General features: G+C 48.4%; 2 protein-coding genes across 12 annotated transcripts in view; both read left to right on the forward strand.

Moving 5' to 3' along the window:
• The first annotated feature begins 476 nt into the window (after positions 1-476).
• ttc19 (tetratricopeptide repeat domain 19) lies at positions 477-7,598 on the forward strand. 2 transcript variants are annotated; one of them, XM_082514270.1, is made up of 11 exons: positions 477-599; positions 1,821-1,948; positions 2,061-2,152; positions 4,696-4,806; positions 4,890-4,928; positions 6,056-6,112; positions 6,180-6,241; positions 6,322-6,416; positions 6,683-6,846; positions 6,926-7,088; positions 7,161-7,598. In XM_082514270.1, the coding sequence occupies exons 1-11, from the start codon at positions 502-504 to the stop codon at positions 7,316-7,318; spliced, it is 1,167 nt and encodes a 388-aa protein (XP_082370396.1). In that variant the 5' UTR covers positions 477-501; the 3' UTR covers positions 7,319-7,598. The 2 variants fall into 2 exon arrangements, with proteins under 2 accessions (XP_082370396.1, XP_082370397.1); XM_082514271.1 differs by lacking the exon at positions 4,890-4,928.
• slc4a2a (solute carrier family 4 member 2a) overlaps positions 2,234-13,628 on the forward strand; it is a 40,279-nt gene continuing 28,884 nt past the window's right edge. Inside the window, exons 1-3 of one of the 10 annotated variants that reach the window (XM_082514260.1) lie at positions 7,691-8,735; positions 8,772-8,791; positions 8,880-9,264. The gene's annotated coding sequence lies outside the window, so the exon portion shown is untranslated. Of the gene's footprint in view, positions 2,662-7,615; positions 9,265-13,628 lie in introns of those variants that run through there. The other 9 variants (XM_082514255.1, XM_082514248.1, XM_082514253.1 and 6 more) reach the window with 9 other exon arrangements.

Consider the following 13,628-nt stretch of genomic DNA (forward strand, 5'->3'; position numbering starts at 1 on the left):
ACTTAAATAAGGGGCTAAGAAAAATCAAACTCTTCTAAAAATCTATGCAATTTGATTGCTTGGGGCTTATTTATTAACTTAAGAGATTTACGGAACAGGGAGAGGTCGTTTTTAGGAGCAGGCCATGAAGGGGGGGATTTAGCATATCGGCATTTATGTATGTAATACTTTAAAGGCACGGACGGTGCAGCTGTAACACTCAGGTAAGCTGTGCCCCGCCCCCATCACACTGCTTCCAGACTCATGACTTGCCTGTTAGAGGCCTAGAAATTATCCTTTCAAAATAAATGAGAATTAATGACGAATGGAGTAAAAATCTCGTAATTTTATGTTATTTTCACTGTATCTGTTTAATAACATCTCAATAAGAAATTGAGATATTTGTGGAGATATTTGTTGATCGATTTTTTCAATTATTCGACACTGGAGAGATTATTTGCATTTATTTTGAAGGCGCAGGGTCTGGAGTCGTGTTTTCCGCTCGTTATGTAAACAGTAAAGATGGCGGCCTCCGGTGTTCTCCGTGCTGTCCTCAGGCAGACTCTGAGCAGGTTCGGTAGTTTCAGATGGAGCCTGCGTCACCCGCGAGCTGCACACAGGTGAGCGACCGGAAACTGCGCACCAGGGTAGGTCACATTTCACACGATTTGAGCCTCCCGCGTCCTCACACCAGAGTCCATTCAAAAATCTGCAGCTTTTACAGCTTCTCTGGTCCGCATCACTGCAGCCAGGGTGCAGTGATGATGGGCAGAGGAAGGTTGCTGGTTTGAATCTCTGACAACAACAAACATCAGCAGCAGAACAGCTGGAGTAACATCTGCACCTGTGCTCTGTTACACACACACACACACACACACACACACACACACACACACACACACGACCAGCAGGCGAGGAATTACAAACCCCTCATCATCAGTGGCACGCCAGTGGAGAGAGTGGACAGTTTCCGATACCTGGGTGTCCACATCACTCAGGACCTGTCATGGTCCTGTCACATCAACACCCTGGTTAAGAAAGCCCGTCAGCGTCTCTTCTTCCTCAGAAGACTTAGAGACTTCCATCTGCCACTGAAGGTGCTCAAGAACTTCTACTCCTGCACCATCGAGAGCGTCCTGACGGCAAACATCTGCACCTGGTTTGGGAACAGCACCAAGCAGGACAGACGAGATCTGCAAAGGGTGGTGCGCTCGGCAGAACGCATCATTCAATCAGAGCTCCCTGACCTGCTGTCCATCTACACCAAGCGGTGCAAGTCCAAAGCTAGGAAGATTATGATGGACCTCTCCCATCCCAACAATGGACTCTTCTCACTGTTGAGGTCTGGGAAGCGCTTCCGCTCCCTTAAGGCCAAAACAGAGAGAATGAGGAGGAGCTTCTTCCCCCAGGCTATTCGGGGCCTGAACCAGGTGTAGGACTGGACTCTCCCAAACACGTCACTATAAGACTGGACTCTCACACACGTCACCACACGCACCACCACACATTTCCTATAATCCTATAATTCCTATAATTTATAATCTCTTCTGCTATTTGCACATTCTTTACTGTAAATTCCTAAGTTAATTTGTAAATTTTTGTAGTAAATTGTAAATATTGTAAAACTTTTCTTCTGTCATTTAATGGTCGGGCATTGTACAGCTACAAGCATTTCACCCCCATGTCATACTGTGTATGGCTGTGTGTGTGTGACAAATAAAATTTGAATTTGAATTTGAACTTGTCAACCAGGTGTAATGACGTGGTAATGTGACAGTAACCGTGGCAACCATATCATGTGCATGTGAACTAAAAGTTTTTACTCGCTTTTGCTTCTGCAGTCTGAGCATTAACACTGTCAGAAGTCAGAGCAACGCTGTGACATCACAGCCTGTGGAGGGCTCGCGCTGCTCGGCATGCTGGGTAACCGTGAGCGGAGGAGGAGGAGGGGTGCTGTGGGCAGCGCTCGGTATGGTTGGTCACAAACATTGTTCTTCATCAGCTTTCATAACCTGTTCCTACTTCCTGTCACCTCTGTGACCTCACACTGTGTGTGTGTGTGTGTGTGTGTGTGTGTGAAGCCTTCTCCCTGTTTGGCAGCAGTGAAGAAGACAAACGCGATGAAGCTCAGAGGAAGGAGGACGAGATGATCCTGCTGCTAAAGAAAGCCAAGGTACCACACACACACACACACACACACACCTACACACACACACACACACACACACACACACACACACACACACACACACACACACAGTAGCACTGCTGTGTGTGTGTGTGAGATGCTGTATATTAAAGAATAGTGTGTCCTGACCAGTGCTGCTTAAAGAGGACATGAAACTCTGTGACGCTGGGTTTAAGTAACAAAGTTTAAAAACATGTTCAGCAACATCTGCCGTCAGAGCGGAGTCATGTGATTGGTTGGTTGTGGCCAACAGACTGTAGTGCTGCAGCGATGAGTTCCTGTTATAAACCAGGAGAAAGTGTCCACGTCACTGTCTGCTGCAGGAAGTGGCTGTTTGGGTAAAAACCAGCTGTTAGCCATGATGTTGAGCTTTGTAAAGCACTTGTGTGAGCCGGGGGACAGGTGTGAGTCAGGGGACAGGTGTGAGTCAGGGGACAGGTGTGTGCCAGGGGACAGGTGTGTGACAGTGGATAGGTGTGAGTCAGGGGACGGGTGTGTCAAATCAATTCAAATCACTTTTATTGTCACATCACATGTGCAGGTACATTGGTACAGCACATGTGAGTGAAATTCTTGTGTGCGAGCTTCACAAGCAACAGAGTTGTGCAAAATACAATAATGGCTACATCTTAGACTAATAAATATATCTACAATATATAATAGTATATGCATTTCTGGATGTGTATATTAAATATTTTTCTACGTGTGTGTGTGTGTGTGTGTGTACACATATTTTACAAATTAAATAGAGTAAACAATGAATAGAATATATAAAATATACAGAGTTGAATATGTGCAAAACAGTGGCGTTACTGTACAGTATGGAGTGCATAATGTTAAAGTTCCAGTAGTGAAGCTGAGGTGTCTATGACGTGTTCAGCAGTCTGATGGCCTGGTGGAAGAAGCTGTCTCTCAGTCTGCTGGTACGGGACCGGATGCTGCAGAACCTCCTTCCTGATGGAAGCAGTCTGAACAGTTTATGGCTGGGGTGACTGGAGTCCTTGATGATCCTCCCCGCTTTCCTCAGGCAGCGCTTCCTGTAGATGTCTTGGAGGGAGGGAAGCTCACCTCCAATTATCCGTTCAGAGCACCGCACTACTCGCTGGAGAGCTTTGCAGTTGTAGGCGGTGCTGTTGCCATACCAGGTGGTGATGCATCCAGTGAGGATGCTCTCAATGGCACAGTGATAGAAGGTCCTGAGGATGCGGGGGCTCATGCCGAATCTTTTCAGTCTCCTGAGAAAGAAGAGGCGCTGCTGCGCCTTCTTCACTGTTTTGTTTGTGTGTACTGACCACGTAAGATCCTCAGCCAGATGTACTCCAAGGAACCGGAAGCTGCTCACTCTCTCCACAGCAGCGCCGTTGATGGTGATGGGGGTGTGTACTTCTCTGCACCTCCGGAAGTCCACTATCAACTCCTTTGTCTTTGCGACGTTGAGGGTGAGATGGTTGTCTTGACACCAGTGGGTCAGGGCGCTGACCTCCTCCCTGTAAGCCGTCTCATCACCGTTGGTGATAAGACCCACCACTGTAGTGTCGTCCGCAAACTTCACAATGATGTTGGAGCTGTTAGTGGCTGTGCAGTCGTAGGTGTAGAGTGAGTACAGGAGAGGGCTCAGTACACACCCCTGTGGAGCACCAGTGTTCAGTGTGATGGGGGATGAGGTGATGCTGCCCAGTCTGACCACCTGGCGTCTGTCAGACAGGAAGTTAAGGATCCAGCTGCAGAGGGAGCTGCTCAGTCCTAGATCCTGCAGTTTCCTGTCCAGCTTCGAGGGAACGATGGTATTGAATGCTGAGCTGTAATCTACAAACAGCATTCTCACATACGTGTCTCTCTTCTCCAGGTGTGACAGGGCAGTGTGTAGTGTCAGGGCTATGGCATCATCAGTGGACCTGTTGTGGCGGTATGCGAACTGTAGAGGGTCCAGTGAGTCGGGTAGTGCAGAGCAGATGAAGTCCCTGACCAGCTTCTCGAAGCATTTGCTTACGATGGGGGTCAGGGCTACAGGTCGCCAGTCGTTCAATGGTGTGTGCCAGGGGACAGGTGGTTAACTGATTGTTCGTCCTCTGGTCGAGTGGACCATAGCTTGCTAATTGAACACAGACGCTCTCACAACCCAAATCCCGACGTTGGTTTTGAATAAATGTATTTTCTTTTAATTGAATATATGTTTGCACTTTGTTCGTTCCTCAGCTGCGAGTCTGCACCAACCAAAACACTGTCTTTGGTTATCAACATGAATACTTGAAAGGAACATAAAATTATCTGTCACTAGAAAAACATGGACTTTCAGACGTACTTAAAGTTCTGTGAGGTCACAAAACCCTGCTTACTCTTTCCCTCCCAGGCTTCCAGACTTTTTGTTCTTAGCGTTTACATGTGGACGGGATTAAAAAATGAAAATGGAAAATCTCAAAAATACTCTTAAACCCACCGTCACAGAGTTACACCTGTGTGAGAGCAGTGGGGTCAGTGGGTCTTCTTCTGTAACAGCAGCAGTACTGACAACTCTGTGTGTGTCTCAGCTCAGCGTGCATCGGGGTCAGCTGCAGGCCGCCTCGGGGTTCCTCCATCAGGCCGTTGTTCTCGCTCATCAGACGCACAACAACCAGGCCATCATCTACACCTACAGCCTGGTAACATCTGACCTCTGACCTCCGTGAACTTCTCACACACACACTAAGCTGTTTACCTGTTTATCGCTCACCTGTGTCCTCAGATGGCGAACCTGGCCTACGTGCAGGGTCAGCTGGACAGCGTGAGTATCTGCTCCATCACAGAGAGGAAACGGTGACACCTGCTGGTGGAGGCTGGGACTGATCACACAGCACACAAACACTAATCGACTGTCACAGCAAATGTTTGTTATGATCAAAAACAATGTGAAGAAACGTTCAGTTTGTAAACAGGCATGAGCGTTTGTTTTTGTGTCACATGTTGGAGGCGGGGCCTCTAACGTGAGCATGTGCTTTAGAGGATATGCTGGGCTTCTGTCAGGTGGACTCAAGCCGGTCCGTGTCACAGCGCATGCTTAGAATAGGACGGTTGTCGTCGGGCAGTTGCGTGGAGATGATCAGGGCAGCGTTTAGCACCGATGGCTCAGTGATGGTGCCGGAGACGCCATCTGGGTCAGACGCCGGACTTGCAGATCATGTCAGGTGATACTGATGTACGACACGTCTGCAGCAGACCTGTCCTCCATCTTTGTTTGTGCTGTTTGAGCAGTATGAGGGGTCCACAGTGACATTCAGCAGGTAGGCCACGCCCCCAAATGCTCCAGTGGACCTGCCATCAAACAGGAAGTGAAGTTGTTGCCCTCCATTTACAGAAACAGGAAGTATACCTAGAGAAAGCGTCCCCCTGTGTGAGCGTTATCCTGACGTCATTAGAAGTTTCCACCTAAACATGATGCAGCATGTTCTGAAATTCAAACGTACAGCTCTGCTGTCACGTCCAACATGAATGAAGACAGAAAACTAAACAGCAGTGATGTTTGTAGGGTTACTGAAGTTGGGCTAGCTTGCTGGGCTGCAGCTACATCGGAAGGTTTTAAACAACTTTAAAACGAACAGTGGTGATAAAACCCGAGAGGCTGACAGTGATCACTGACTGTTTTTAGGGGCTTGTTCAGATTAAATAGAAAATTTAAAACGTGAAACACAGCAGCCTTAATAAACACAGACGTTTGTTCATACGTCGTCATTAAAGCCAGATAGCTCTGACGAGCTCAGCGTTCACACACAGCTGACCGGTTTCTCCTCCGCTCGCTCTCGACGTTCGTTCTCGGTGACCTCGTTAATGTGAAGCATTTTTTCGCAGCCAAGGGTCTGTCTGCTATTGGCGGGTCCTCTGTGATGTCATCCTTTGTGCTCCCGTTTCTCGCAGGCTGAGAAACTCTTCAAAGCGGCGATGAGCTTCATGCTGGCGGGAGGAACTCCGCAGGTCAGTGCTCGTTCGTTTCACCTGGAATTCAGCGGGTGAACCCACCTGATTTCCTGTCTGTTTCCAGGACGACAATGCCGTCATCGAGATGTCGCTGAAGCTGGCCACCATCTACGCCGAGCAGAACAAGTGAGGGCAAATTCAGCCGGTCAGCTGACAGGAAGCTGAGGTCACAGCTCCCTGACTTTCTGTGTGCTTTCTTGTTTGAGGGCGGAGCTTGCAGAGCACGGTTTCAGGTTCTGTATGGAGTCTCTGGAGGTGAAACTGGAGAAGCATAAAGAGCCCCTGGGAGAGGAGCCCACAGGTGAGTGGCACAGGGGGGCGGAGTTAGAGCGGGTTGCCTCCGTCTCTTTGAGCCGTGTCACATGAACCCCTTTGCCTTTGAATAAAATCAACATAAGGAGGGAGGAGCTTAACAGCTGGTTACAGATGAGCTGAAGGAGGAATCAGCAGATCCTGCAGAGTTTGGTGGGCTCGTTAGTCCCTCTGCTGGGACTCGAAGGCAGACGCTTGCTGCTGAGTTCAAACGTGATCATGAAGTCACGTGACTAACCTGCGTGTCGCCCTCAGAGGAGCAGGAGGCTCTTAGGAAGGAGACCCGCCTCCTGCTCGGGCTGTGTTTGGACTCACGGGCTCGGTACCGAGCGTCCACGCTGCACCTGAAACAGGCTGGACAGGATTACCAGGACGCCCTGAACATCTGCTGCCAGGAGCAGGGAGAGACACACCCACAGGTAGTCACGCCTACAGGTAATCACGCCTACAGGTAGACTCGTCGGTCGGTATCTAAACTCTTCTTCGTGTCTCTGTCAGACCCTTGTGCTGATGAGCGACCTGGCCACCATCTTGGATCTGCAGGGTCACCATGACGATGCCCTGGCACTGGTCCGGCGGGCGGTGGAACTGAGCCGCTCAGCCGGACACCCGGACCTCCACGTGCTGCTGGGAAACATGGCGGGCATCCTGCTGCACACAGGTGAGCAAGGAACAGAGATCGGGGGGCGGGTCTTACTCCGCCCGTCTCACGCCGTCTGGTTCTGTCCCTCAGGCCGGCTGGATGACTCACTGCGGTTCTACCAGGAGGCTCTGGGTCTGGCCCGGCAGGCCGCAGACCAGGAGGCTGTGGACAGGATCCAGGAGGGACTGAAGGAGGTAAAGGAGAGGAGGAGGCAGGAGGAGGAAGAGGCAGCTGCAACCGCTCAGTGACCCAGGCTCATCAGAACCGCGCCTCCTCCTTCGACTCCACGTCTTCTTCTGTGGTGTTTGCCCTCTCATTGGTAGCTCCGAGGACCCGCTCTGTGTTCTGCTGCTCCGCTGAGAAACACCCAAAACCAGCCGGGACTGAAATCTGCTCCAGAACCAATCAGAACCAGGACGAAGGTCCAGACCCTGAACACGCCCACCCCTCCCCCATCAGTGCTGAAGCTGCAGCTCACCTGTGAGCTCACCTGTCAGCAGGAGACATAAATATTTATGAAGCTGCAAAGGTCGTCACGTGTTTTTCTTTGAACTTTACTGGTCCTCGCGGGGCTGAAGGCCTTTTGCACACTCAGAATGTGGTCTTAGTGTCAGGGCCACAGGTGGGTCATGGTTAGGGTTATGTCAACTGTCCCCACAAGGTTATGAATACACACACGTGTGTGTGAGTGCGCATGTGTGTGTGTCTGACTGATTAGCACACAAACATGACTGTCACCTGTGACCTTTGACCTTTGACAGTGTGAACATTATTCATAAGGATGTTCCACAATCACGTCCTCGGTCAGCGCTCAGAGGACCAACAGTCCGTCTCCACGAGTCTGAACACATGTTTGAGTCTCCAAATGTGGTTTTAGTGTCAGGGTGACAGCAGCACATTACGTCAATGAGATGTCCTCACTAAGACAGAAAAACAAGTATGTGTGTGTGCGCGTGCACAGGTTCCCACAGAGTGTGACGCAGGTGAACTTCCTGTTTCTGTTTACAGAACATGTCAGAATAAAAGCTCACTGATTACGGTAAACGAGAATCAGCTGCTGCTGCAAAAACAACAGATTAGCACTCACACACACATTAGAATCTTAATGGCTTCTGTGTGTGTGTGTGTGTGTGTGTGTGTGTCTGACTGAGTAGCACAGAAGCATGAATGTCACCTGTGACCTTTGACCTCCCACAGTGTGAGCTGTGTGTCTGAATTCAGGGGCGGATGCTTCAAAGGCCGCGTTTGTATGCAATGATGTCACAGCAGCGCGACAAAGGCTGCCCAGTTTCAAAGAGTCCTTCAAATGTGGCGACAAATGCGTCCTTCTTTGCCCCGAATTCTAAGGATGGGTCCGATGTGTCCTACTATATCCCAGGATTCATTGCGGGTCAGTGGCTGCAGGAAGTGGCTGTTTGGCTAAAAACCAGCTGTTAGCCGTGATGTTGGGCTTTGTAAAGCACTTTATGAACGAGGGCTGAGTCTGTGTGAGCCAGGGGACAGGTGTGAGTCAGGGGACAGGTGTGAGCCAGGGGACAGGTGTGTGACAGTGGACAGATGTGAGCCAGGGGACAGGTGTGTGACAGTGGACAGATGTGAGTCAGGGGACAGGTGTGAGTCAGGGGACAGGTGTGAGCCAGGGGACAGGTGTGTGACAGGGGACAGGTGTGTGCCAGGGGACAGGTGTGAGTCAGGGGACAGGTGTGTGACAGGGGACAGGTGTGAGTCAGGGGACAGGTGTGTGACAGTGGACAGATGTGAGTCAGGGGACAGGTGTGAGTCAGGGGACAGGTGTGAGACAGCGGACAGGTGTGAGCCAGGGGACAGGTGTGTGACAGGGGATAGGAGTGAGCCAGGGGACGGGTGGTTAGTGGACCCTAAAACAGACTTTTCCTCCTCTGGCTGAGTGGAACATAGCGCTGATACGATTAGCGCTATTTTATGCAATAAAATAATCTTTGTGTTCCCGAACAGGTCGCTAGGTCACAGCTTAGAACACGCCCATCACACCAAAGACAGGACCGTGTGTTACTGAAGCACGAGCATCAGCACTGAGACCTGATCCTGGAACAGAACACAGGACTACAAAGTGTATATAAGGAGACAGGGAAGGACATAAGGAGACAGGGAATCAAATAAGGAGACGGGGAAGATCAAAAGTTTTTCATGCGGCTGATGTCGTGAGAATGTAAAGGTCATTATATGAACACACACACACACACACACACACACACACACACACACACACACACACACCTATACGTTCCCATAGGCACCGTCACACCTGAACAAGTTAGGTACAGTCATCATTTACCTGTAAACACACACACACGGTGGGGTGAAACTGTGGGAATGAACATAATTGCTGTTGTCCTAACAGGTTAATTACACACACACACACACACACACACACACACACACACACACACACACACACACAGCTGTGCTTATAAAAGCAGCTGCAGACGGCGTGTTTCCGTTTCTGCTGGACGACGGTAACTCGACACCTGAACAGGTATGAGCACAAACACACACAGAGGTCAGAGGTCAGACACATTATCATAATAACTTAATTTAAAACCACATTTTCAAATTCATGTTTCAAACAGCTTTAGCTTCACCTGTGGTTCTCCTGTGGTTCACGTTAACTTGGCTCACAGTAAGTGATGCGTTTGGGTGGGATGTTTCATGTTTCAAGTACAGATCCTCTACGTTGGAGCTGGGTATCGTCACTGATTTCTAGAATAGATTTGATTCAGATTCACAAGGTCGATTTAATTAAATTCAATTTGAATCAGGAAAAATTGGCATCAGCCAGTCAGAAATATTAACATATGACTGAATGTGTAAAATGACTGAATGTGTAAAGCGCTTTGGGGTCCTTAGGGACTAGTAAAGCGCTATACAAATACAGGCCATTTACCATATTATAAACAAAGGTTCATCAGAGGTGTGAGCATCACAGCTTTGTGTCAGAGTAACTGAGGATAAAACATGAGGCAGATGTTCCTGGCCTGGCTTTTTATAGCAGATGACCTTAAAATCTTCTGCAGCAGAACAAAAACTGAAGAAAACCATGAATCAACATGTGAACATGAACTGGTGCTGCTGAAGGGAAGCAAAGTTACAGAGGTTTGATTACAGACACAGCTCAGAGATTGTAATTTGGGATCATTTAAAAAATGTTACATTGGGGCGACCGTGGCTCAGGGGGTTGGGAATCGCATGTGTAACCGGAAGGTCGCCGGTTCGATCCCTGGGCTCTCTGTCCTGGTCGTTGTGTCCTTGGGCAAGACACTTTACCCTACTGGTGTTGGCCAGAGGGGCCGATGGCGCGATATGGCAGCCTGGCTTCTGTCAGTCTGCCCCAGGGCAGCTGTGGCTACAACTGTAGCTGCCTCCACCAGTGTGTGAATGTGAGAGTGACTGAATAGTGGCATTGTATAGCGCTTTGGGTGCCTTGAAAAGCGCTGTATAAATCCAATCCATTATTATTATTATTATTTCTTCATTGTTAAACAGCAGAAACGAGACTTTCTTGTTGGAAGGCAGTTAAATTAAAAAAACAAAAACAAACAGTGGCTGAAAGTAGACTGGTGGGTAATGATCAAGTGAATATTGCAGAAAACAGAGATTTTTAGATGCTCCTGCTGCAGGAAGTGGGATTTCATCGTGCTGGGCTGTGGCTACAATGTAGCTGCCATCACCAGTGTGTGAATGTGTGTGTGAATGGGTGGATGACTGGATATGTAAAGCGCTTTGGGGTCCTTAGGGACTAGTAAAGCGCTATATAAATACAGGCCATTTACCATTCATCGTGCTGGAAGAGAAACAGCAAAAGTCAGAATGAATTCATGACGATGGTTATGTGAAGTGAAATGTGAAGCGTTGTTTGGATCTTGCTTTGCTGTTGGTTCAGTCAGATTTGGTTGGAGAGAGATGAAACCTGCAGCTTCAGAATACCCCCCCCCCCCCCCCCAAAAAAAAAGACGTAAACACATAGGACGCATCAGCATCAGTGAGCCGTCGGCTTTCAGCCCCGACAGCGTGTCCACGTCTGTGCCGTCAGTTGAGAAAGCCGACATCTGACGCATCGGCATATTAAGGATTGTACATTAACATAAAGCTGTTGTACACACACACACACACACACACACACACACACACACACACACACACACACACACACACGAAGAGAGAGAGTATGCATTGTATGCAAACAGCTACCAAACGGCCATCATAATTCATCACACAATGAGAACAGGACAAATCAACAATTAACAATGACTGATTAATATTAAAATCTGTAACATAATGTATTGTTTGGAGTTTAGTCTGTTACTGTTAATATTTTTACCATTTCTTCTTGGAGCAACTGTAACCCACATAATTTCCTTAGGGATTAATAAAGTATTCTGATAGTTTCAGGATAACCTGCCATTATCCAATCACACATCTGCTTACCTGCATCTTTGCTCGTTTCTCCTCCTCTTCTTTTCTCTTTTTTCTAAACTGAGCACCTGATGGCTTTGAACTTTTCTTGTCCATCTTGGTTTTAATTTTGCACTCCAGTATGAACACAAATCCCTCAACTCGAGGATCACCACAACATGATCTAACAGACCTACACCTTAGTTCACAGATTCACTTTGTCACAACCCAGGATTCAGATCATGAATCCATAATGAGCTTGGATTTACATCATTATGAATGAAATACGCTCTATTTGGAAGCAGCAGGCCCCTCCCCTTTCGACGGGTTGTGTGGAGACTTTAAATCATCAAACTGTAAATTTTAAATTATAAATTGTTATTGATCCTTTACCCCGACTCCTAAAGTGTATATTTATTTTCTTATATATATTGTTTGTTTACTTGCACTACTGTAGCTGGAGCCTCGTCGTCTCGTCTCTATATGCTGGACTGTCTGTAGCGGAGATGACAATAAAGTTTACTTTGACTTCAGCAGCGCGCAGGCGCACCGAGGGCTCTTGCGCTCACTTTTCCCTATAGAAAAAACATCGGTGCAGATTATAAATCTGTATCATGATGTCTGGTGTTTTCGTGTTTGTTGCTTTGTTTTTATTTTGTTTTATTTTGCGAGTTGGTTATTAGACGCTGCTCCAGTCAGAGACTCCCCCGCCGCCCCGCCCTCTCTTCCCTGTGCCGCCAGCAGCGGGCACACCTCGCAAACGGGGGGGCGCCCTTACTCCCAGCAAATGGGCGATAGAAAACCGATCGGTGCCTGTGACATTCCCACTATGCGCTGGCATGACGTCGGGCAGCATGAGTACCAGCAATTTTTTTTTTTTTTTTTTTTTTGCCAATACCCGTGATGCTGCCCCGGGCAACTGCCCGTGTCGCCCGTCTAAAACCGCTACTTCATGTGGACCGTGTGATCCGTGTGGACCGCGTGATCCGTGGGGACCGTGTGAGCCGCGTGATCCGTGTGCTATATTCATGTATTGGAGATTACGTATCGGAATTTCAGGAGCAGGGCCACGCCTTCAAACACGCTCCTTCCAGTTGTCATCTATAGAGGTTCCCCCAGTTCTGCAAGCTGTTCATTCTCGTTTACGTGCCCCTCCCTCCTTGTTCTCAATTCTTTAACTTCTTCACTCCTATTTAGCACACGGGGATCTGCCAGGCCCGGGAACCGTCGCCAGTCCCCATCGAGGTCTTCCCCAAACCGCAGCTCAGTTCATGTCCAAACATTCACCTTTACCTACTAAAACGCTGTCAAACCTAAAATGAGGACCAGCTAGTGAAATAATAACATTTTAGTTTGATTGTTTTTACTTGTGCAGTCAGAGTGACGGTGGACTCGCATGTGTGCAGAGGCTCAGTGGGAATAAGAAAGGCTGTGGTCAGCTGACCTGCTGCTCTGTGCATTTACACACCTCCACCTGGATGGAAGCAGATGTTTCACAGCTGCTTGATTTCCATCCTCTACACCACACGTGTCAAACTCAAGAGTTTACCGTATGCTGCCTGAACACGCACGCTGACAGTAAACTACATCTCCCACAATGCATTTTGATCGTTTGAACCCCAGTGCCCCCGATACTGGGGCAAGAGGGAAAACATGTAGTTTAATGTGATGTAGGAGACGTCAGACTGTCAGCCTAAAGCTCATCAAACCATTTTAATGAGCAGCAAAAAACTAAAACAGCAACGACCACAGAGCAGGTGATTCTCCACGTGCAGGACAGGACCATCAGGGACAACTCGCAGTCTAGGTTTCATCACTCTGCGCTAAACTGACTGAACCAGCAGCCAAAGAAGATCCAAAGTACGCTTCAAACATCCTCATTCATCCCCTCTGACTTCCTGCACAGCTCTCTCAGTGTGCTCACACACCAGTTTACCATCAAAGCTCTGCTATCGTCATGAACCAGTCTGCTGCTGTGTTCAGTGTGTCGGCCTCTGACGTCACAGCCCCATTTCTGCTCTACAGTACTGAACACATGTAAACCTCAATGACCGCTCAGCTGTGTCTGTAATCAAACCTCTGTAACTTTGTGAGGAACACGAACATTCAAGTTTTTTTGTTTTCTGC

Source organism: Aulonocara stuartgranti, assembly GCF_965226115.1.
Source record: "Aulonocara stuartgranti genome assembly, chromosome: 18".
NCBI lineage: Eukaryota > Metazoa > Chordata > Actinopteri > Cichliformes > Cichlidae > Aulonocara > Aulonocara stuartgranti.

Coding starts and splice junctions, on each gene's coding strand:
- ttc19 (XM_082514270.1), top strand. CDS start 502: ATGGCGGCCTCCGGTGTTCTCCGTGCTGTCCTCAGGCAGACTCTGAGC. Junction 6,113..6,179: donor TGGCGGGAGGAACTCCGCAG/GTCAGTGCTCGT, acceptor GTCTGTTTCCAG/GACGACAATGCCGTCATCGA. Junction 7,089..7,160: donor GGGCATCCTGCTGCACACAG/GTGAGCAAGGAA, acceptor TCTGTCCCTCAG/GCCGGCTGGATGACTCACTG.